Below are 26429 nucleotides of genomic sequence, written 5' to 3'. Positions count from 1 at the left end.
GAATAGCAAATTCTCTCTGGGTCCATTCAGTAAAAACAAGGGCCACAGAGGAGCCACCTGAGATTCAGGGACAGAGGAGACACAGAACTCACTAATTACAATTCCTCCCCTCAAAAATAACTGCAAAAGCACTTAAATAACTTCTGTGTGGTAGGAGATGAACATTCACAAAACAAACTTCAACATACTTGAAGGAAAAAAGCAAACGATGGTAAAGATGGTCTGAGAATAGCTCACACCTGCAGGGCTGCTGTCTGCTGGCCCCTATTTCAATTCAGAAGGGAATCAGTCCTTATGCCAATTAAAGCAAGTTCCTACATTGGAGCCATTCTGCTTCTCTCACTGCTGTTCATTTCAGAGATGAAAAGGAGCTGCTTAAGGTGAGGAAACTGCTTGTTGGCAGCAAAACAATCCAGCCTGGTAAGCAACTGGGAGGTTTGGCAAGAAATCAAAGTTTCCTTCCTTTCTTTGTTTTAAACACTTGATCCACTATTCTCTGTACAAAGTATATGGAAAACTGTGAAGAGATTATCCATTCCTTTATCCATTTCCCCACCTAGAATGGGTGTAACAGGAGTCTGAAGTAAGACTGAAGGTGAGAGCACTTATTCGTTTTTAGTTCTCATGGGCAACAGATTCTGGATTAGCATTAGTTCATGAATTAAGAAGCCTGACACTGTGTTTTCGGTCACATCAAAAACAAAATAATGTTTTGATTCTGAGCTGACACACAAAGAGGGGGAAAAAGCAAAAACGTGTCCACCACAGAGCTGCAAAAATGAGAAAAATCATCTGGAAGCACTTCAGAAAAGCTGGTATTAAAATGCTTATCTACTGCTTGATTTAACAGAAATCCTCATTATCCTCATAAGAGAAAAGCATGATGAGCTGCTGGTTCTTAGGCTGAGTCAGAAAGTGGATCATTATCACATTATCTGAGCAGCATACAAACAGCACTTAGTACAAAGCACATTCTCTAATTTATTCTTCCACATCATATGAAGATACAGTTGTACAATACTGCTATGGAAAACAGCTGCCCACATTTAAGTTCCACTATTTTTTCTAAACATCAGGACTTAAGAACACAGAATTATTAAATTAAAAATGAGAAACAAAATTGCTGTTCTGTTTCTTAAATAGAATCAGATCTAAGTACCATTAGATGTATAAATACCTAATCATTACGCAAACTTTCCACGGCTTCTCAGAGTTTATACTTTAAAATGCTAAACCTTTAGCTTCCATTTTTTTTTGCAAGCGTGCTCTCACAGCTTATTAGGTTGATGCTGGGTTCCAGATTTCAGCACCAACATTTTTCACTTCCAATATGTCAGCATGGGGAATCACAAGTCAGCGTCTTGCCTGGCATCTCATGTACATCAAACATCCCAATTCAAATCTTTGCAGTTATTCTAGGTAGAAGGCTACTTACATCGATCTTCTCAAACTTCACTTAATATTAGGATGGATAAGAGTCCTAAGAGTCAATTGTTGATCCCTCATTAAATTTTCAACGTGTCTTTTTACCCCTTTAAAGCAAATTCAACATTGTTTTGTGGTAAAAAATACTCCTATCTGTCCCCAGAAATGCATTAACATATCATTGTTACTGGGGGATAGTACAGAAATCAGTCTAGAGATAAAACAGCTACCTTCAGAACAACTAAAAGAAAACTCTCCTGTATTAGTCAGTATAAACTTCTCTGCCTAAGGCTACTTTCAAACCACCTTCACAGTTCTTGCATAACGAGTACACACGAAAACAGACCTACAAGCCAGTCACCATATAACTGTTCTGTCAAATCTATTTCTGCATAAGCTCAATTGAGAGCTTCCTCTTGTTTTTCCCATTATCTTGTTGGTATTATGCCTTGGGAACAGAAGCAAAATTCTTTTGGACTTGTTTGCAGGTCAGGCATATGTCTCCAGTTTATGAGAGTGGCACCAGCTAAAGTGATAATGGGTGCTGTTTGTTCTTGATGAATGCCATGCAACTGTTACCGATCATGACAAAAATTACCCATACTTATCATAAACTTAACTCCTTCATACAAATAAGTACACAAACTGGAATGCTTTAGGACCTCCTCATTTGGCATTGCAGCACATGTTGTCTCTCTGCTTTTATTCTAATCACAGAAATAGCAAGATACAGCTCCACGATCATTGGATACAGACAAGTATTCCTAACAGCTTGACCAAACTGACCAAACGCAGTAGGCATGTTTTTCCATCTTATTTTCCTCCACCTTCACATCCTTGCATATTATATCTGCCTTGCACCCTGATGGCATCAGAAGCAGGATAAGTCCTCAGAAACAACCACTATGACTACACTCTGCTTTGCCTTCTCTTGAGAAGTCCAGGAGACTGGAACAATTTAGTTTATTGTAGCTCTATGAAGGTATTTCCATGGAGGGATGCATAACGAGCAGACAAGCAGTGCAATTACAAGAAAGCTTTCATAACTGGCTTTCATAATTGTTCAAAAGGTATCCAGTCAGAACAGCATGTGTGAACATCCAGTCAGAACAGCACGCGTTTCTGTGTGTACGTGCGCTGACAGGACCACTCACCAAATCTGTTCTTACTTGCAATGGAACTTCAACCCCAGCAATTCAAAAGTCACGAGACATGTCTAGCACATCCTATGTCATGCTTGCATGAAGTCTTGCAAAGCAAACCTAGTTAAATGTTCCTGTACAATAGCTGCTTTTTTAAACAGTTACTCCACTATTGTTAAGTGAACTGCAAGTTATGACAACTGATACATCCATAGTCATCCCTTTGGCATTCTGTATAAAAACATGAATCACCGGAACATTCACCATAAGGAACTCCCATCATTAGGATACACATACAGTGTGAGTTCAGCCGTGCTGTATCTTTCCATTCTGTACAATATAACTGTCAGAACAACTTGAATGAATCATATAGGCCAACATTTAGGCTTGGCAAAGAACAGCTCTGATAAAACATGTCAAAATTAATTAGTTATGTTTAGCTTGAAGCAATATTTGTGTGGAGAAGAAAAATGAAAATTCTCATTCCTCATAAGCCATTGTACCAAATGTTGTAATAGCACCCTGTTTATGTACATTAATCAGAAACCAAAACACTTGAAAGGAGTTGGCCTGCTAACAAAGCTCAGGCATTGAAAAGCATACACAAAGACCACAAACAGGCTAGAACAACTACTAGAACCAATTGTGCAAGCACATGGGCAACAGCAAAGGGAGGAATTAACCACTTTAGCTACTCCAAAGATGTCAGAGGGAAAGGAATAGAACTAATGTATCTAGATGCTCTTTCAGGGAACAAAAAAAACTGTCATTTCCCAAAGCAACAGTAAGGCTGCCTATTTTTTAAGTGAGATACTAGTGAGGTTTGAAATCACTTGCTGTAATAATGCAATGACTAATTATAAAAAAAATAACTTGACGCTTAATTGAATTTGCTTTCAATTTCTCTCCATGCATTCTTTAATGTGCCTAATGAACCTCCCTAAGGCTATCATAATGCAACATTCAAAATGTGCTCTCTAAAATGAAACGATCATGGATGACCTTTAACCATAACAAGTTATGTGTCTTCTAACATAAAATGCCAGTTATTTATTTTTTTATTTCAGAATTGATGGCTTGTCAAGTGAAGAAAAATAGGGTTTTCTTTTAGCAAAACAAAAAACTCCAACAAGCAAACTGAAGCAGTAGACCTTCAGCAGTTCTGCCATGCTATGAGCTACAGTTGCTGAGATCTTCATTCTTAATCCAAATCCCATTTTAGAGAAAAAAGACACCGTATATAATCAAAATAAAATTTTACAACTGATACTTAATAAAGGAATTTAAATCTTTAGATATTAAAAATCAGACAAAAAGATTATAAATGACTATGTTAGAATAAAATTAATATACATATTTTATGTAAATGAGATTAACATTCTTATCTTAGTCACAGACTTAGATATTCAGATGAGAAAACTGCTACATATAACACCAGAAGTTAGGAAAGCAACAATGTTCTCAAGACAAGACCAGAAGCATTTTATCTCTACAAAATAACACTGATAGACTTCATGAAAAGTTGCCTGACCTGACACTACTAGACAGCCTAGAAATTACACACAGGTTCCACTCACTAAGTCCATTTCACAGTGCAATAGAAAGGTAAACTACTTGCTGCAACATAAGCAGCTTTTATTGACTAGCTGAGCCTTTGTGACAATACAGCCAAAAGTACAGAGCCAGAGTACACAAAGCTTTACTGCTACTAATAATCTTCATAGAATAGAACCATAGAATCATTATGATTGGAAAAGACCACTGAGATCAATGAGTCCAACCATCAGCCAGCCCCCACCATGCCTGCTGTCCCTCAGTGCCACATCTCCATGGGTCTTGAGCAGCTCCAGGGACAGTGACTCCAGCTCCTCCCTGGGCAGCCTGTGCCAGTACCTCACAACTCTCTCTCAGAATATTTTTTTCCTAACATCCAACCCAAACTTCCCCTAGCACAAGTGAAGGCCAGTACCTCTTGTGCTACTGCTGTTACCTGGGAGGTTACCTTGCCACAACCTCCTTTCAGGGTGTTATACAGAGAGCAGTACAGTCTCCCTTGAGCATCTTCTCCAGACTGAACAAAACTAGTTCCCTCAGCCACATCCTGTAAGACTCCAGGCCCTTCATTCCAGCTTCATTGCCCTTCAGTGAACGATGACTTAATTAGGTTAATACTAACACTTATTTTGTCTCTTTGGGCTCAGTGAGACTGGTGGCGGTAATGGTACCTGGGAGGGAAGCAAAGAAAGTTTAGACTTGAGATACAGTGGAAAATGTTTCCTTTCACATTCTCTATTTGCTAGTGGCCTTTCTTCAGTGTTGGCCAGGGTAATGTACAAGATGTTTTCATAAGAGTAGACTTTAAGCTATTACGAACCTCCCATTTCAGCCTACTTCAACTAAAATTATCAAGTACTTCTAATAGCAGTAGTATGTAAAACAGGGCAGGAAAGACAGCACCATTTGTCTTATAAAGCACCGTAACAACAGTCACTACAGAGTGACCAGGGTACTCAGTAGCCTCTGAGGGATGGCATTTAATCCAATAGAGTTCACAATTTAGTTTTTCAGATTAGATTAACACTTGAAATGCATTTTATATGCCTGGAAAAGAGGCAGACAATTATGGTGCCATAAAGCTGGCAAAGGAGGAGAAAGACAGCCTGAAGAAAAAAGCAATTTCAAATTACATCATTTACTTTTGCCAGAAGTATCTTGCAACCTCAAGATCATTCTCCTCCCACAACTTCGTTCCCCATTTTCTATTGTAAACTATCTACCCTTCTATTATAAAATGACTCGGTCAGTTCTTCTGACTTAGGTCCTGATCTCGCACAACTGCACAAACATTTAGATTTACTCACACAAGTAGCTTCACTGGCTTCACTAAGACAGAGTTCATCGTAGGTGTAAACCTTTCAGGATTGCTGCCTTTGGTTTGTTAAGGTGAAACAAGATGTTAAAAGTAACTGTGTTCCTGAAAGTGTAACAAAGAAATTTACAGTAACAGAAAGAAGCAAAGAATCGTGCATTTCAGTGAGTCCTTAAAAGAAGTGAAATTCATTTTTAAAAGATGCACTGAAAATGCTAACAGAAATACATTTAGAACACTTGTTCTGTTCTACCTCTTCACAGTGCAAATACAAATTGTCCATGTTCTGAAATAGAGAACTGCACAAAATGGAAACCAGTAATGACAAACTAACTCATTTTCTGTTCTGCAATACAATGCCAAATGCATTATCAAAACTACTTATGTGCTTCTTCCAATGATTCATGGAACACTTAACATTACAGCGTCTCACTGATAAAGATGTTGCTGGGATTTATTGACACTACAACTGTTCAAAAACTAGGTAACAAAATGTTATGCACAGATGAAATCCTGAATTCACAAACCTCAGCGTTGCAATATATTTTGAAAACCACAGTCTTGCAACATCTGGCATCACAGGGGATTTACGACTAACATCACATTAAATTCTAGCTCTATACGTAACTTCTCCCTGTATGGGAACATCTGTATATTGAAAAGTCATTTAACGTGCTAGAAAATCCTATGGCCAACTCAGAGTGCTGGTTTATGGCCTTTAGAGAAGCTGCGAAGTGGCATCTGTACGGCTGTGAGATGCAATGCAGTTCAGGACAAAAGCCTGATGCTTTATGCCGCTAGCACCATTAGGCCTCTCCCAGCTGTAATTGCACTGCTGTTGTTGAAATGTCTACATAATGAACTTTTCTGCCTGAGTTTCTTGAACTAAGACATATTTTAGCTTAATACCACCCTGACAGATCCACACGGCTATCTTTCCTCTCAACCTCCTACGATTCTCACAACCTTTCAGGATCATCCTTCCCAACTAAAGCCCCAAGTCAGATTTCAGTTTATATCCTTTTACACCATTTGGCAGAAAGTCTCCCTTCCAAAGGCAGACAATTATGGATTCACAACTATCTGTGAACAGAATTATCCACTAATGCTAAATAACACCATTTTTCGTGATTTTTTTTCTTTCTTTCATTTGAAAAACACAAAACACCGGAAAAGCAAATTTAAAAGGAAAGAAAAAAACAATTATTTTTCATCTTAATCCTCTCTACAGAAAGTGAAGAACAACACAACGTATTTCCAACACATTATTTAGCTGTGACTAAAGCACTTAAAATATTTAATACTAAAGAATTTTTTTATTATTGCACCATTTGGAATGAGGTATTAGATTATTTATAATCAATAAAGCCATGTTTGCACAACACACATAATTATAGAAGACAGCTTATCTATTATTACTGCTCTTTCTGAACAGGCAGAGTGTCTACACAAAATAAACAGCTGAACTGAGGAGGACATTTGTTCTATGAAAAATACAAAGAAGTATTAGCAACCTCTGTGACTCAAACAGTCTCTATTTCCACCTTAGTCAATTGAAACTATAGCTAGACAGATGACAGTGAACAACATACATAATCAAATTTAGAAGTTGATAGAAAAAAACTACCACCTATTAACTTCTTACCAGAGAAAACAATCAGATGTGACTCACAAGTAACAGACTTCAACATTAGCAAGTATTCATTTAAATGCTTCCAATCAATTCTATGTAGATTGACATAAAATTAAAAATCAAAAATGCCTCAAAATTTGCATAAGAATCAATGAATGGCTGAAGATGAAGGTATCAACTTGAATATATATATATTCTATATTTGTGACTGAATTAGTATTTGTATTATATGAAAATATAATTCTTGTAAAGAGCCAGCTACAAATTGCTTTAGTCTAGTTGTAGTTTAATTTGTCAGCAAAATACAGAAATATTACCAAGAGACCTGATAAAAGGTTGAAATTGATTGTCAAAAAGAATGGATATTCAGCTATAAATACATAATATGCTTAATAAATGCTTTATACAATTAAATTGGTGCATTCTTCTCCTCACTCTGTTAAAATCAGCTTTAAAAGAATTTGGTCCTGAAGGTCCCATTTTGCAGCCACCCGTAAAGCCTTCTTTCACATTGAATGACAATCAAACCAACCAAAAATCTAACAGAAATTAGGAAAACAAGACAGACTGGTTAACCAATAAGCATCCAGATTTGACATAGTATTTGAGCTCCATTATCTATAATTACCTGAAAATTAAAAAGTCCTGAAAACTGTAGAACAAAGAGGAAAGATTAGTAGAAGTAAGAAGAAAATAGACAGAAAGCCAATAAATAATTGTATTCAAAATGGTAGAGTCAGTAATTTTCCAAAGGAGATGCCTCTTCACTCTATGTCTGCTTTTTGTATTTCAGAATTTCTATCATTCTAAGCTCCTTAGTGAAATACGGCCCTTCATCTTGATTAAGTCTCCAGTAAAACAAAATAATTATCTCCTTTGCTAGGACAAAGGAAAATAATACGGTTGGTACAGCTTGTTGTCTACATAGCCTGTCAATGCCATATTACACCGATTAGTTCTTCTTAATCAGATGTGCTGCATTTCTGAAGCAGTGTCAGAATATGGAAAGTTCTGAGGTTGTTTCTAATCTTTGCGGTAACAATCTGATATTTACAACAACAAACAAACTCCTGACTTAGCTTCACCTCCATTTGCATATCCACCAGAATCTACCCTGTTAGGATCATTCAGTTCTTCAAACAGTCCGGTTTCAATGATTTCTTCCTGCCAAGGTATAGGGACAGCACCCGTCGCAAATTTTTTGAAGAACTTCTTGTCTTTGTCATCAAACTCAATCCCTCGTATTTCAGAGAAATCAGCAATGTCTGCAAGATCTTTGGCATAGACAACTGATGGATCTGGCACAAATGGAGGATCAATAAGGTTTGCCTCTAGCCTGTGAAAATTTATTGTTTTGAAGAAGCTATGCTTTCTTGGGTCGTCATCTTCATTTCTGCAACAAAGCAAAAGATTGTTAATTACTACAGTATTTTGCTCTCCAGCAGATGCAATCACACACAGCTCAAGCATATTCAAACAGTGTTGCATTGAACAGTGTAAGCACAGCAAAGTAGCCAAAAACATCCCGATCCATTTCTTAGCTCTCAAGGTAAATTAGTCTGGGCAAGGTACCACACAAGAGCTGCAGAGCTGCTTCTGGCAGCACACTGAGATACCCACAGCCAAAGATACACTTTAACCAGAACTGAAGAGATTGCAGGCTGAAGATAGGAAGTATTGGACTGAGTGTTCAACAACGAAAAGTCAAGTGGTTGACTTAAAAGGATAAGAATATCTAGTAAATTCCAGACTGGGGTAGTCTGGTTTAATACATCTAGGGACTGACTGATGAAAAACAGTCTGAGCAGGAAATTGACAAATGGCATTTGTTCTCTTAATTTAAAGCAACTATGCATTTACATTAAAAATATTCTGCAAAGCCCAGTTAAGTAGCTTTAGCAAGTCAGTTAACTGTACTGCTCTTACAAGCACAAAAGCAAAAGGACTACCCTTGGCATCAGCAAGAGTATGTGCACTTCTGTTAAATTTTTTAAAAGTATCTTTAGAACCCACGAATAAAATCCAGACACTGTAAATAAATGTATTTAGGTACACTTTAAAAAGAGTAACTCAGGAATGACTTTTGATGCAACAGTGAATTCTTTCACTGTAGCATATCCTACAAGCTTGCTATGAGTCTAAGAATAATCTGAGCCTCAAATGTATGGTCATTAAAGCATGATCCATGACCACAGCTGTAGATTTGCACCTTGCCCATAATGTAACTCTAGCACCAAGCCATACAAAGTTTGTATTTAGAATTACTGTGAAAAGAGAAGCAGGGAAGATCGCTGCACTTTTTTCATGCCTATGTTGTTGTTTTGTTGTAGCTGTTTTTGTTTTTTTTATTCATGGGTCATGAAAATGATAACGTAAGTGAATGTATTTTTTTCCGAATTTCAGCAAATGGTCACTGCTATTGTTCCTATTGTCTTTCTCCATTTCCTTACAAAAATACCTAGGAAAAAATGTTTAAGAGCTCATGCAAATCTTAAGTCTTTTTATCACCGTAGATGTAAAGAAGCACCATGTAAAAGTAGCAGATCTGCACAACCACAGAAAATCTTTAAGACCTTATAATATGTTTACAGAACAGCTTCTCTGGTTGGCCTCTACTGCCATTTCCTAATAAGCCTCCCTGCCATGCTTCTGGCCTGCCCTGGTTGTAATGAGGCACAGCTGAGATGAAAACGCAGCTGCCTTTTTCAGCTCCCTTAGAAAACCATAATTCTGTGCTCCTGCTGCCTGGTTTGTCTGAAAAAGTCACCGCCAGCCACTAAGAGCTGTACTCCACCATGGCCACAGTGATAAGATACAGCCTTAAGAACGATAGATACTGCCATCCTGGTACCCTGCCCAATGAAATAACATTTTCAACCCAAACGAGCTATATGAAGATAATTATTAAAATGTAGATTAAGACTCTGCATATGCATAATCTTGTAAAATCATCTTCTAGATTAACTAGCTAGTGATAATACCATGTACTTGTACAGCTCTTGAGCTTGATGTGATTTATTTACATTTGCTGTTAGCCTGTAGGGCATTAGAGCCGCTGCTCAGATTAATTAGTGCCCTGTGACACTAGAGAGCTAATAGTGCCGCCAATCCTATTACACAGACGTACTCACAAAAATTTCACTTTATTTTGCTCCTCGTTTCTGTGACATAACCCAAAAAGCATTAAATGTTGGGGAAGGCTCCAATATGGATTACTGTGGTGTTTTTCTTCCTGATGTATTTTCTGTCACCACTAGAAACGTAAAAAGTTTAAAAACATAAAGCTACAGGAACGCCATCTACTGGAACCAACTGAGGCATCTTCCAACTAGCTGCAGATGAATTTGAGCTCTTCCTCTGTGAACTGCGTGTTTATGTAACTTAGAAGAAAGAACAAATGAGCTCATCTAAACTCTGTCAGTTTTGTATTCCTCCACAAAAAACAGAAAATCACTGTACATGCAGGAAGACGTGGGCTACAGAGATGTCAATCCCCTAAAACTGGTTACTTTATTTCCTCAGTTAACCAATGGCATTAAGTCTTCAATAAAAAAGTGAGGTATTTCAAAAGGTCAGGTGTACAAATTAAAGCTGTCCTTGAGCAGCTTTAACTTATGCAACAGGCACTTATGTAGATAACCCAAGGTCTTATTGTCCTTATTAGAATTACAGTGCTAATCTTTACATAAGGATGAGCTGTCCTGAATAGTATCTCCCTATTTAAGACATACATAAATGCTTTTATTCTGTCATGACCAGACATGGTATATATACAAACACTTTTACAACACATCTCAGTCACAATATTTTAATAGGCAGTGCAATTTTTTATCCCTGAACATTTCTGATACTGCTCAGAATGAATGCAACAGAAACCAGGCAGAATAACAGTAGTTTGGCTAAGGAAACGCGTGTACCTAAGTGAATAATTTGTTGCTGCTTTTGCTTCTGACTTGTTGAATCAGACTTGACCAAATTGCTAAGTCAGGGACAAATCCATCACTATTCATCAACTCAACGCCACCACTGAAGTCCCAAAATCCACTGTTTCACACAAATGTGTGCCCAATACTCTTCTCCTCCCATTTGTTCCTGGAATGAGTCAGAAAAACCAGGAACCTCTACAAGATTTTTTTTAAAGCAGTTGAGTAAAGAGAATAGTCTCTTCAGTAAGAAGCCAATGACGCAGCCCTGTAAGTTAGGCATCTGCAGGGCAGAAAATCTGTACTGCAGATCTGGATTTCTGCCCACATAATTCCTGTAAGTGATAAAGCCAGAAACTCTGCATTCAGTCTACATTAGCACAGACTCAGGTGTCTACTTAAATACCCTCTGCTTTTAGGAAAGGAGACGCAAGAGAAATGGGCCGCTCCCATCTCCCAGAGCTGCAGAGTCTGATCCTATAAAATACCAATAAAAGAACTCCTGTGAGCAGCCTGGAGTGGAGATGAACAATTACAATAATGCAACAACATTCTTTATTTCCATTTTATCTCCAGAAACTTCCACCTCTCTTCCCAGAAATGAAGGAGAAAACTCAGTACTCTGTAGAAAGGGTAGGTCTAAGCTAATCTTATGTAAAGTATTATTACTATTATTATTTGTGGCATTAAAACAGCTTTTTTTCTGAACGTGAGAAATAAGGCATACCTGCTTCCTAAACGATTCTCTGGTTTCTTAGCCAAAAACAGTCGGCAAATATCTTTTGTTTCCTCTGTAAAGTTGGCATGTTCAAATTTCACCTCATCTTCCAGAGTTCTCCGTTTAACCTCATCCTTATCAACCTTTTCTTTGAAATTCTTGAATGGTGTTCGCCCAGCAATCATCTCGTAAATGCTACATCCCATAGCAAACCAGTCCACAGGATAGCTGTAACTTTCTTCCTTCAGGATTTCTGGAGCCATATAACCATTTGTCCCAGCCTACAGCAAACATACAGAGATTTATTACACAATGTGAGTAATGACATACAAAGAATTAAATATAATTTAAACAATATTAGTAATACAAGCGATAGGTTGGTTTTGTATCCGTAAACTGAGGAACAACTACGTTTTAGCACATGGACTATTTCTGTCTTTAAACATCTTAGCCCATGGAAAAACTTTTAAATGCATTCTTCAAAAGTGAAATGTCTACACAATTTTTGCATAAAGGGGTTTCTTTTAAAATTAGTCTTTATCTGACTTCTTTCATCTTAACATTTTCCCTGCTGATGAACATTGCTTGCTTTGTCTTGCAAACACAACTAGTAATCATTTTGAAAAGAATGAAAAAGGACAAAAATCAGGCAATCTTCTGCCCCCTCCCTGTTCAGCTCCAACAAGGGGACTGTTGCCAGTGAGAACAATCTCCTGGAGCTGGCAGCCGAGCTGTGGTGGGAAGTTATCAGTCACATTCCCTGCTGTCTTCTGCAAGGAACTATGACCATCAAGGGCCAAGAAAAACTCTTAAAACCACTGTATGAAAGTAAACCAAAGATAATTGTAATTAGTACATTACTTATTCTTAGGTGAAAAAACTAGTTCATAGTGCTTGACTGGGAAAAGCTCTCTGAATAAAGGAAAGGACTAATCAAGCCTCCAAAAGTGGTGACCACTCTTTGAGAGGGGAATTTGTCTGCTTTCTCCCAGTCATATGCCTGGCACATCCCCAGCTGGGGGACAGAGTCCACAGTATTCAAAACAGCTCTTGCTGCCCCTCTGGTAAGCAGATCTACCTGGGATGGAAGGGGAGGTGAACTTCTCTATACAGTTTCTGATGCACTGTTACATCACTCAGGATATGAAATTTCAGTCAAAGCATTCTCTCAACTGACTCTACCACATCTAATTCTAGACCTTATTTCATGTATTTACCAGATTCAGCTAACACTGATAACTATGTCAGAAGTCTTTTGAACTTTCATAGTATCACCATTTGAAATGAAAATAAAATGCTTGTGTAAAATCCCCCTGGATGTACTCAAGATGGTCATCATTACTATCACCAGAACAGTGATAGTAACAGTGATAGTGTTATCAGTGACAGAGATTCACTCTGAAGCAAAACAGAGCGAGAAAGGTGTATCTAAAACTAGAGCTCATCTGAGCTAAATATGTTTGGGAAAAGAATAATAGCCCAAGAGATGAATTTTAGTCTCACTATGAACCTCAGCCCATGCCAGTTCATATGATGGCATATATGCTACAGTAAGTAATGTCTGCAGGAAGTTACATTTTTTTAGAGATATAAAGCAAAGTCCTTAATTTTATCCATGTATAGAAGTGAAATGAGAAAAAACAAAAATATCAGCCAGGTTGAAAGCAAAAGGAAGGGTTAAAAGCAAACTGTTATCTCCCTCAGTAAAACCACAGAAGTTCAATGGAGCCATTACAGCAGCCCAAATCATTCCTCACATAATTATACTGTTTGCATTGGATTCATCTAAGTTAATACTGAGAGATATCCTGACAACATTCAATTTTTATGTGCAATTACTTTGCCACACAGAAAGGAGAAGTGCTCCAATATGGCCTGCAGAACTCTGGCCCATCTGGCCAAGGATCAAGAAAGTTGGAAGGGAGTGGAGAGGCTGGGAACAGTTGGGAAATGTTGGTACAGAAGGACAGAGACAGCTCATAGTGCATTAGGGAACACAGACACTGATTATGCTTCTGGAATATTTTTGATTCTTGTTCTGGGAAGCAATAAATGTTCTTACTTTTTCTGAGATGGAACTGGTTTTAGGGCACTAATGCCTTGAACAACTGATAGATCACAGCACCTGTGGCCAACAAGGTGTCTCAGCAGAGCTTCCTCCCAGACTGTCCCTTTCTTCCCCAGCTGGTTTTTCAGAAGAAAAAGGTGCCAAGATTGCCCTGTTCCATATGCATCTTCCACATATAGCCTTCAGTAAGTCACACTATACAGAACACTGTGATTTGACGTGATCATAGACTAAAACACTACATGAGAACATCTTAATAGAAAACAGAGATGGATCAACAAAAGTTTTCCTTTGAGATGGTGGATGGGTTAGAGTGTGAATAAAAACTGAACTTACAACGTTCTAAATTTGGTATCACTGAAATCTTCTGAGCTGTTACTGAACCGATCCAACTCCATCTGAGAGAAAGCACGAAATACATGTTGTTCCTCTGATATGCCCAACTATTCCAGGTGAGCTGTTTTTCTGACGAACATTTAGCACAGCTTGAACCTAAATTTAAACTAAATCTCTCTCCATCCTGAAGATTATTGCTAATTCTAGGATTGCTAGCAAAGGAACAGGTTGAGAAACAGCAATCTAATATAATCTGATGACCCCTAAAAACAACAACAACAACAAAAGAAAGAAAACCTAAAGAAAACATATTGGAAGCAGATACATTTCACAAGTATTGAACAGTTATTTTAAGTGGGAAGAACTACGTATCTCAACTTATATACTTTTTTTTTTTTTTTTTAAAGTAATATGGAAAAAGAAGGAAGAGCTTAAATTTTAGTCCTTCACCCGTAGCTCAAAATGCAGATCTTTGGCAAAATATTTCATTTAGGAAGAAGGTTGATAAAACCCTAAGTATTTAAATGCAGAACAAGGAACACAGAAATTATTCAACCGCTGGAGCTGAAAGAAAAGAAACCTTTTAAATAAAGACTTACTTGTATCTTTAAGGAGTAGAAGGCACTGGAAGGAAGCTACAAGCTCACATCCCTGCAGTAAGCATTACTAGGAACAAGATGTCAAAACTCTTATCATCTTACAAGGAAAAGAGATCCTGTGGCAGCATGAATGACAGTCTCAATGACTCGGGAAAGGTTTATTTAGGCAGGTATGTAAGAAGCACGTTGTCAGCCTAGTGAATGGTGCTGTAAAACCGTACAACCCCCACTAGGAGCCAAAGCACTTTATAATATCCCATAGAAGGCAGAATCATACGCCACTGCAAATGCACACAGCTTTTCCAAGTTCAGTCAATGCAACCTTGCCATTTTTTACTTACTCTCCACCTAACACTATCTTTTGTTATGGTAAGCAGAATGCTTTATTCACATACACTGTCTGAAATACAAAAAATATTATTCTTCTGTTAAATAGATTTTAATGTACTTGTTTTTGACAAGGATTAAATGATCTACTTTCCTCAATTTTCCTGCCTTGAAAGCAACCCGAAAGGCAAGTTTTCAATAATCATTTAAAACATAATGACCAAGTGCTGCCCTTAGATACATTAGCAAAGACATTATGTTAGGTGGAACTGTTGCTTTCAGCATGGTTTGATAGCACGCAGCAGAAATGAGTCATCTGAAAGGATACCTTGTTTCTTTAGTGAAATGTGATTCTGTATAAATTTTTTAAAGGCCACATAATTACAGTCTTTGAACAACACAAGATGTGATCCTGAGAAGCACTAAGTGCACTGGGTTCCCAGGACAGCTGAGGGTACTTGGGCTGCCAGCAGAACTCGGTGCACATTGCAGCTTCTGCCCCTACATCCTATTCAGCTTACTCTCCCAAGAAGGAAAAGTATTCTGAACAACATCGTTATCCCAGCTTCTTAAAAATACAGCGAAGAAAGAAAGAGCTGTCTAGAGTTTTCATTATCATAGAAACAGGCAAATGGGGAGAAATGGGATTTAGATCCCTCTAGCTTTTCCCACAGATCTCCGCAAAACAAACTCAATTGATATCACAAAGCAAACAGTATAGCAAATCAGAATGTCTGTCCTTTGTTTGCCATGGCACAAGAACTGTTGAACAGAGGAAAAAAAACAAGCTGAGTTTAGCTCTATCAGCTGTTTCCTGGGGCTCAGTCCATCCTTCCTCCAAGGGGTGCCTGACAGCTTTGTTCTCTCCTCCAGCTGTTCCTCTGCTCCTTCAGCACTGCCTGAACACACCCTGCAGGAATGAAGTGACTGACCACAGAAAACTCTCCTCCGCACATAACTTAATGGGCCTGAGATGCAGAGAACAACTGATATTCCTCTGCCATTCACTTTGCAATGTTCCTTTCTGTCCCCAAAGTCACTGTGAGGAGAATTAGGCACAAAGAGTTCTGCCATACTTTCTGTCAGATGAGCCAGCTGACCAAATGTCTAGGCAACTAACTTTTATAAGAACATTAAATCTGATCTAATTAGCACCAACTGCACCTCTGAAAAGTCTCACTGAGCAAAGACCTCAACATACTGTTAATGCTTAGCAAAGGGAAAGACTCCATTGACTTTCAGACAAGCTGATGAGCTGCTGGTTCAGAAGAACACAAAGAAGTCTGTTCAGAGTACCAGGAAAAGAATAACGATGCCCGTGAATCCCAAAGGCTCACATTAAATTCAACTTTGAAGTTTTTTCTTTCATTTTCACAGAGGGACATAATTTTAGCAGGGAAATCTTGTCTGTCTTAACAAAATCCATACAGTTAAAACCCAAATGGGCCAAACCCCAATTTCTGCTATGTAGTAGGAAAAAAAGGAAACAAAATTTCTCTCTGGGATCAAAGTCACCAACTGAATTTGTACAAAAAGTCCACGACCATTTTTCATTAATTTGAGCTTGTATGACAGTGACCATTGATGTCATCACCACAAGTCGCACAAGTGAAAGAGAAAGCCTTGTGATAGGCTTTCCTGCGCTCAAACACAGCAGGAGAAAGTAGATGCAATGACAGCATATTCTTCAGTTCAGCTGATGAAAACGAAAACGAAAGGGATAACGGCTTGAGAAGGACAGCTGCTCACTGACACCAACTGTATCTCTGGACTCAAGAGCATCTCCCCACTGGCTCCCTGTGTGACCACAGGTACATCATGATCTTTGCCGCAAATCCCACTGCCAAACCCACTAACGTACCTATCTTGTGAGCTGCCAGAAAACACACGCTTTTCCAGACAGTGAAGCACTCAGACGTTACAGGGATTGAGCATATGGGACAGGCAAAACATTTGGTACTGCCCCCCTACCTACACAATTAGCATACAACCATTACTAGCTTCTGTACTATTCCTGTGACGCAGTTTTCCTTCTAATTTTGTGCAATGCTCTGTTTCTCTTTCAATTTCTGGTGATCATTTCCCATCTGTAATGTGCAAAAATTACTGCATTTCAGAGATAGGTACGCTTCTATTTTTTTTTAATGATTATTGAATATTATATAAAAATAATAAAATGAGAAACATTTCATCCACTTAGCTCCGTACATATTTTATGAAGCTCTTTCTAATTAACGCTCATGCAGCACAAGGCGTAGGTGGCTTTCTCAAAGAGAGAGGACATCAAAGAGAAACGCTGTGCTCAGCACCTGCACAACGGAAGAACAGCACCTCAAGGCACAGGTAGCAGCCTCCTGCTGCTAGCACAGCCTCCGGGTTAAGCAACACAAATGACAGCAATCCCTGAATGGCTGCTGTCACTGACATCCACAGGACTTCAACCACCTCTACAGATGAGTCATCATAGTATCATCATAGTATCGTGCGAGTTGGAAGGGACCTTAGAGATCATCGAGTCCAACTCCCGGGATTCGAGCCCTCTGTGTAGCAGAGTGGCACTTCTACCCCCTGCTCCACAGGGGGGATTCGAACCCGGGCCCCCTGGTGTTGCAGACGGGAATTCTACCGCTGCGCCACCGGGGGCACACAAGTCCAGGAAGATTTGGCCCATACAGCCAAGTCAGTGCAAGAACAGTGTCATGTCATTCCATGTCTGTTAACTGGAACACTCCTCACAGTACGAGGAATTGTGCACATGGCCCACTATGAGCAGAAGTACGACATCTCCACAACCTACAGCTTACAGCTCCTGCTACACTGCTCGTGGTCAGAGCCATCAAAGGAACAGCTGAAAGATAAACACCATCAGCCAAATGCTGCATTTCTTACCCAGCAAAATGCACATTACTGACTAAAATAAATCACCATTAGATGATTTAATCAAAGAGATCATTCTGGAAAGAATTGGCTAAAACTGAACAGTAGTACTTAGCACTTACACAGCATTCTAATCTTCCAACAGTTTAATTGAGCTTTCTACCAGCTTTAGAAACTTCACAAGGAATCTCATCCCTTGCTTTTTCAAGGAACATACTGCAGTATTTATTAACCATGAGATGAAACCAATGAAGAAAGACAATTAAAGTCATGCAAAGTGCCTGGATGCTGTGTCTCCAAAAGAAAGAGAAGCTATGTCAGGCAGGCGGCACAGCTGGTACAGGAAAACTATCCTGTTGGGATACACCTGATTCTTGTCACTCCAATATACTTTCTGCCTCCTCCAAAACTGCAGGATGCAGAAAGTTCTCACAAAATCATTTTTGTTCCCTTCATTCTCAAGTGCCGATGGCAGCCACAGCGCTAAGATTCCATTCTGTAAAGTGTACGTTTCAGGAGAAAAAAAAAGCAGAAGTATTTATCATTGTAATGCACTTCATAACTGTGATTATCAAAATTCTTAAGAACAAAGTCCCTCCAGTTAAACAGAATCAGTCGCACTTGTGATACTTCAAATTACATCAGGTATGTGGTGGTTTTGAAACTGTAAGATCACAGCAACGGTTGTTAATTCCGAACAAATGAAGAGCTGCCATTTTCTGAAAGCTCGAAGGAAGAATATTTTATGGAACTTTATCTAATAAGGACGTAAATGTGACCACGATCAGAAGGCAGCTGCAAAAATGCTTCGTTATTTTTCATCTTCCAGCTCTGAACCCTTCTCTCCATTTCTCAACTGCCCTGAAATTAAGCTGCGAGTTTCAGGAACATCTAAATAGATTTCCTTTTGTTTTCCTAAGAAATAGAATCTTATAATAAACAAACATACAGGAGGGCAAAAGGACATTTTGAGTAAGAATTTAACCAAAACATGTTTTTACTATAAAAATATTATCATGTCCTTCAAATATATAAAACATAGCACAGGAAGACCAAGAAGCCCCAAACCTCTGCCGATATGAATGCATTTTTATGAATATTATAGAAATATTTTTATCTTGTTTTATGCTGATATTTTTTTCCTGTATTCAGCCTCCCTGGCTCACACACAAAGTTCTAAAGAACTTCATAACTTACATGCAACAATTGCTTTGTGCAAAACCCATACCTAGCAAGGGCAGGAAGTCTGTTCCAAAATGAATAGCAAATATGCATTGACCAAGCCTCCCACAACTGTATATACTGAACACATGAAGGTATTATACAGAAGAAAATGCTTGCTCTTTTCTCACATTCTCAGGAAATTAAATACTGCTAATCCTTTGGATAAGGGCAGGAGCACTTGACTCCGACACACGTGAATTTCAAGATGTATAATAAGAAAAACTTGTACAGACCTCCAGAAAAAGCATACTCAGTCACACTGCTCAAACAGAGAAACTTGGTATAAGACATGGAGACTCCTCACTGCCATCTTATGCAAAAAGAACTAGTTCCAAATCAGCCATAAGCATTTAGCAAGCTCCTGAAGAAATTATCTTGCTCATAATGAAAATAAATCATCGTAATATCCACCCTATGAACATTACAGTTTCTCAGACCAGACTCAACAAAACCTCAAGTAAGTGCGTTTGCACCGATGATCCCCATATGGTAGTCAAATGAGTACACAGCCAGACAAAAACACCTTGCTTATGTAAAAGCCAACTTTGAAGGCTCTCAGTTTCTCTTTGTAGCCTATTTCAACTTAAGAAAAAGAATGTCAACATATAAAAAGGGAGTAATTTTATCACACAATCCAGCTCTATACATGATATCATCAACACGTCAGAACAGATGTTGCAGGCACACCTGTATGGGAAAGTCATGATGATATTTCCTAATGTCCTGAATAATTTTATTAACTCTGGCAAATAGTTTATGATTCCAGGACTGTCAGTAACAGCTCTGCCTGACTAAGTGAGCATATACACATTTCTAGGTAGACAGCATAGCTATGTGCACATACCTGGGAGGAGAGGGGAAAACCTAAGGCTGGGTGTCCAATACACTCTTTAAAAACTTCTGCTTCTTAAAGTAGGGTAATTTTATGTACTATAGTTACAGACAGTTTGTATAGGTATTTCTCAAATGGAATATGTTTTGAGACAATACATGCTACTTCAATTATGGTAAGCTTTAAATAATGACCTACAAAGTAGTTTTTCTATAGCATAATCACACATTAAACTATAAGAAGACTTGACCTAAAATTCATATAGGTCATGGAATATAACCTTTGGCTGATAAACAATGCGGAAACATTACAGTTTCACTGAAACTGCCACTGAAAACTTGAAAATGTCTAAAACAGGAACTCATTAACAAGTCTATCACTGGTGCCCCATGCTAATCTAATCACCTAACGAGATTTACAAAGGGGATTTATGGATCCTCCAGCTCATACATGGATGGTATGTATTCGTACACGAGGTGGTAGGAATTTTTATGATTTGAAGGTGAAGCTGATTTATCTTTTAAAGGCTTCCACACTAATGGATTTACACTGGATTTTCAGAATGCATGGAAATATTGTATTTTGTAAAATCTTGAATGGAATAAAGAAATGCTCAAATAAATTCATTATTATATACTACTCAATCCTGCATAAGGAACAATGAAATTATTCACATCTTTTTACTTTGTAATATGTAGCAAATATCAATGAAAAAAAGGCAGAGACAGCAGAAAACTGCTACTGTGTTTCACTATTTATGACTTATTAAGAGGTACTTTCATAACAGCTGAGGTACAGTTGGTCACATGGAGATGAATGTTTATCTAGCAGGTGTCTTGGATCAGATGTCCACTTGGAATGCACACCGCTGAAGAAGTGATCTGATTTAAAACCAGACAATCAATGCATTTCAGGGTGTCCTGCAATGCTGCCTTGAAAATTGAGTCAGTTGCAAGCAAGTATACTTGACTCAACAGAGCAAAGGTGCTCAAATCTTCATAAAACCCCAGCTGACTTCAAGTACACAAAAATGGAAAGATAAAATCTCTACTCTTTGCTGATTTGATTTAGAAAAGTATTTAAATGATCTTTTATTTTTTCCAAACTCAATTCTGTAGAAGAGCAGACTATTCAGGAAGGAAGAGACAGGCAAATATAGTTACTGGAATTGTTTTCTCATTTATATCTTCAAACAGATTATAAAGATTGCACACAAGGTTTTTACTCAACTAAATGCACCTGGCTAATCATTTAAAGAATTTTATTAAAACAAATACTGAAGGCACTATAGAAAGAATACAGGTCACTAGCCCATGTTTAGAGTAATCAAGAGGAAAACTAAATCAAATGAACATTTACTTAGCTCCTGATGATGTTCAGAAGGTATGAAGTCTTCCATTTTACTTTGCTTATCTACAAACTGTCACTCAGAATATGGAATCTGCCTTCTGGTGTTTGGTACTGCAGTCAAAGCCACTTCCCGGGGCACATTTGTGGGCACATTCCCACGTTTGCCTGGGAGGAACAGGCAGATATTCTGCCTTAGCTTGTCTGCCTTTATCAAACTGTGCCCATAAAACGGTGCAATTGATTATATTCATAAATCTGCCTTGGAACCAAAGGTGTCTATAAAAATAGATTCTCATAAAGCTTTTAAAGAACTGATTATTTGGGAGCCATACTCAAAAAGCTTCCTAGGGGATAAGAATTGTGCCCATGTTAGGCCAGGATGTAACTGCAATTAGTAACCAAATGAATTTAACAGCCATTTTTACTTTGTTACATACACCAAACCTTGTAAAAGTGTTTTTAGAGCTTCCTGTATTCAACATTGCTACAAAAATTACTAATTACCAGCTCATATTTTGCAGTAGTAACTTTAACTTCCTCCTAATTACAACATAAAATGAAAAAAAAAAAACAAACATCATAATCTCTCTCATATCTTAAGTTCCCAACAAAAAGAAAACAAAGCGGAAATTCCTTCCAACATGCTGCAGTCACAGAACTGCTACAGTTCATACTCTGATTTAGTGTCCATGTAATGGTGAACCAGTGGCCACCAACAGAACAACCTGACTTTCATAACTCTGTCATGGAAGGCAAGGAGACACAACTATCTTCCCACTGCTGCCTTTGAGATCGTACCGTAGTAAGTACAAGAGGTCATGTATTTCTGAAAACATTTTTTTCTCCTTTTAGCAAAGCCCACACATTTCCAAGCAGCAAACACTGCCCCTGGACAAAAACAGATTTTCATCGTAACAAATGTATGCAACTGTAATTTGCAAAGCATACTAAGGTTCACAGATCAAGTCCACTTTGGGCTCTGATCAAAAGGCCATCTTCACAAACAAAACATTACCACTGCACAGCATTTCTACTTGAAAATCTGTCCTTGCTATCACTGAAACTGCATTTTCATATCTGAAACTGTGCAGCCTCATTTTAAAATCTCCCATTTAAACATTCATCTGTATTATCTGTGAGAACTAAAAAGAATCATAGCATTTTTTAATGGTCAAAAGAAAACCTGTCCTTCCGAGTACAAATTACTGCATGAAGTGATAACACAAAAGGACGTGTGTACCTTAAACACAATGGAAAATGTTACCAGCAGGTCCTCCCCATGCTACTCAATTTTTACAGCATTTTAAAGACGTGGGAAGTATAATTATTGCAGTTCATAATGTTGCTTCAATTTCTTCTCATTCCTACTGTACTTTGCTCATTATATACATCTTTAGGTTCAGGACACTTCAGGATAAAATCAGTTTTTACATTTCAGGAGTACATCTTTCCTTTGTAAACCTCGTGATACTGTTACAAATCGGGACTGGGGTGACCACAGGCACAGCTGAGGTGCTGCACAGAAATTCACACAGTAAAAAGCAGCTGGTTATCTTTCTCTGTCTTCCTACACATACACACAGGCACGCACATTTTCAAACTCCCATTGAGTCTGCTGATGTTTTCAGGAATGAATTTCTAGGGGGAGGACTCACAATTGCTTATTGTGCAGCACCACAAACACCCACAACACCATCAGTACCACCGCTCAGGAGAAATCTGAGATCTCAGAATCCTTTAGGAACAAAAACTGAGCATGGGATTCATCTCTCTAACTGATTTTCACTAAGCAAACAAGTCATCGTTAATCCCAGGCCATGCACTATTACTTAAGCTGCGTTAGCATCTCTAAAACGAGTGGTTCAAGTGCTGATCTTAAGAGAAACAGCAGATGAACTTGATTCTTCTGTTTTTGTGTAAGAGAAGTTGCTTTACTACATATAGCGTCCAGAGACATAATTAACCAAATCTTCTTACCACCTGTCTCTTAGAATGAAATGACCACGTAAGGTCTTTAGCAAGCAACAAATCCTGGGGAATTAAGTCTTGGACTCAACGCATTAGAAATAGAACAGCTTGCTTTCCCACTGCCCATGTTCAATGAATTCCTACTCACCCTCTGAGTGATGGATTTTCCCTCTTTGACTTGCACTGCCAATCCAAGATCAGACAGTCTGCAGTTTCCGTTATCATCCAGGAGGACGTTTTCCGGTTTCATGTCCCGGTAAATGATCTTGATGGAATGAAGATGCAGAATCCCACAGGTGATCTGAGCTGAGTAATAAATGACCCTGTTCAATTCTAAACCCCTTTGTCCTACATTGTAGATGTGATATTTCAGATCACCTCCATTCATGAGGCTCATGACAAGACACAGGTGAGTTTTGCTCTCATAGGCATAAGCTAACGTGACTATGAAAGGGCTGTTGACCTTCTCCAGGATTTCTTTCTCCAGTAGTGCCATCTTCTCTCCACTTTTCTTTTTCAACCTTTTCTTATCTAGCTTTTTGCAGGCATACATCTTGCCAGTATTTTTCACCTGAATGGCACAAACCTAGAAGTGAGATGCACATGGAGAAGTAAAGAAGCAGTGTTACACATACTGGTTAGAATATCAAGAGCAGTTATAGGCAGGAACTGAGGAATCACAGATGCCTAGCAGTAGACACTGATGGCAACTTGCATGGCTGGGCATAATAGCAGAGAGAGCAAGGAAAAAGCAAGGACACAATCTGTTCTATTCTGAACTAGTATACAACTGTGGGAAGATCCTGAGGACCCTGAGAACAGAACTGTATGATTCATTAAAGTAAAGAAGGATCCATTCCCTGATCATCATAATAAGCAGTAAATACAGTTTGCATCTCTTCCTTCTCAGAAAAAAAAAAAAAAAAAAAGTAATCTTTTTCATATCTGTTTTTGGAAACAGAACTTGACCTGTGCTATTGAATAGAACTTGAACAGAACAGAACCTGTGCTATTCCTTGAACTGTACGTAAGAATTATCTGGAAGTATATGAATTAGCACAGGCCAAAATAGTGCCAAGGAAAAAACTAACAACTGTATAGGCAGTCACATCAGCTTTTGTATAGAAGCCTGTATCTCTAATACAGATGCAGAATACAAAATTTTTAGGGCAGCTCTTCAATAACAGGCTTCTGGAGTCAATATGAGAGGAGACACAAAGCGAACTGCTGAGAAATTAACAACCTGGAGGCTAAAGTTTTGCAAAACTTCAGAATGTGTTTGTTTAAATTCATTACCAAGTTCATCATTCAAACCCACCTGCTGATCTCAACAGGGGAGAGATGACCCACTTTTGTAAAGGTACAGCTCTTACCTCTCCAAAGCCACCTTTGCCCAGCACTCGGAACTCATAGAAGTATTTATCAGTTACTGGCTGCTTCTCAAAAACTTTCCATTGGAGGAATTTGTCATAGAAGGGGCTAGTCTGGAAGTCCTGGAAGGGCTTGCCTTGAAGGAAGAGTTTGGTTTCATCTCTAGCCAGCTGTACAACATTCTCGTAGTCTTTCTGAGTGGCTGCCTGGCATTTGCTGACCAAGTCAGAGCTCATGAAAGACAAATAATTTTTGGAGCCTGTCTTAAGAAAGTTGGTGATGATATTCTCCATGGTACTGCTCTTGATGTTGTCCTCTGCCAACTCCCAGTTTGACACCTCATCCAAGAAATCCCTAGCCACCAAATATTCTGGAACTGTCTCTAAGAAGTCTCTGAAGAATCTCTTGCCAATGGGCTGCTGTTCACAGATGCTCTCGTAGTCAGCAGGAATGGACTGCCTAACCTCTCCACACTGTTCAATCTTGGGCAGTGAGAGGCTCTTACGTCTCTTCTGCATCTCCTTGGTGTCTCCCTCTCCACTCTTCCTGGCCTGCAGGTAGGCTGTGTTGGCAATCAGGTTGTCGAGCCCCCCCATGTCACACATCTTGGCAAGCTCTTGGGGTGGCAGAGCCTGGCTAGACAAAATCAGTAACTGGCCCAAGAGCTGAGCTGCAGCTGCCCTGCACTCCTTCCTGCTAGCGATGTGTGCGTTTCTCAAATGCACCAGAGAGACTAACTGCTTTTGCATTAAATACCTCTCAAGGATTTTCACTAAGTACCTTTAGGTACACGCACCATTTGTGGAAAGTGACTGGTAAGAGGTTTCTCTGTAAGGAGCTTGAGTTTGCTATCTATAGCTGAAGGATGACACCCTATACAAACCTTCCCACCGGCAGCACCAAAGAGACTCAGTTGAGCTGCAATTTCTCAGAATGGACCCTGATAACCTCTAGATGTACCACAATCCTCTCTGTACGCAGATGCTGGCTGCAGAAAACATGCAATGATTGCTGTTTCTAACACAAACAGTACAGTCCAAACCCAGTGGCACACCAGCCACAGTTAAGAGAAGCCTCTTGGCACAACAAATGCTATCAGACTCTGAGCTTCTAATTTTCACACCACTCAGAGCTCTGAGCTGCCCCACTTCCAGACTCAAGTTACACTCAACAGCAACAACTCTGAGCTCCACAGATATTCCTGCAGATCTTGATGTCTCATGCCACTCCATCTGAAGGAATAGAAAGCGGATTACATGCAGAGGCTCAGATCTGCTGCTGCTCTAAAAATAATGATCCCTACATACGAAGCAGCACGGAGCTGTGAGCTCATTTCCTATCCACAGAAAAAGAAAAAACATACTTGAAACGAAAGGACAAATCTTGCCAAGGCATTCCAGATGATACTGTGGCCTCTTTACTTTCCTGCTGAGCTTGTCTTATGACAACAAGTGGCTGGACGACAAGGAGACAAGGTGGCAGTAGTGCATGGCTGAGGCAGCATCAACAAAGGCACAAAGTGGATTATAACCAAGTGAAGCCAAAATCCACTTGACTACATTCACAGGGCTACCTACCAGGAAGTCTGTGCCCTATCTTTATCCGTAAGAAAAAATTCCTGCATGGCATCTGTTAGGCCCTGCTGCAGTGTCTTGTGATTTGGCCTCTGAAAACAGTTTTTAGACAGAAGTATCACGGGAACAGGTGAAGCAGTTCCATGACTTTTCCAGGAGGACTGAGGAGCAACTACTTAAGGAGAGTTTCCTT

The 26429-nt window shown here is 38.9% G+C and overlaps 1 protein-coding gene across 1 annotated transcript; it reads right to left on the bottom strand.

Moving 5' to 3' along the window:
- Positions 1-6583: 6583 nt before the first annotated feature.
- GRK7 (G protein-coupled receptor kinase 7) lies at positions 6584-25282 on the bottom strand. The gene is made up of 4 exons (XM_072344781.1): positions 24665-25282; positions 23440-23877; positions 11720-11991; positions 6584-8462 (listed from the first exon to the last, which is right to left on the bottom strand). Exons 1-4 carry the CDS (start codon positions 25265-25267, stop codon positions 8120-8122), a joined length of 1656 nt encoding a protein of 551 aa, XP_072200882.1. The 5' UTR covers positions 25268-25282; the 3' UTR covers positions 6584-8119.
- Between the last annotated feature and the right edge of the window lie 1147 nt (positions 25283-26429).

Source organism: Excalfactoria chinensis, chromosome 9 (genome assembly GCF_039878825.1).
Source record: "Excalfactoria chinensis isolate bCotChi1 chromosome 9, bCotChi1.hap2, whole genome shotgun sequence".
NCBI classification, from domain to species: Eukaryota; Metazoa; Chordata; class Aves; order Galliformes; family Phasianidae; genus Excalfactoria; species Excalfactoria chinensis.
The sequence above is the reverse complement of the archived record's forward strand: the minus strand, read 5'-3'. Positions and strand labels throughout refer to the sequence as shown.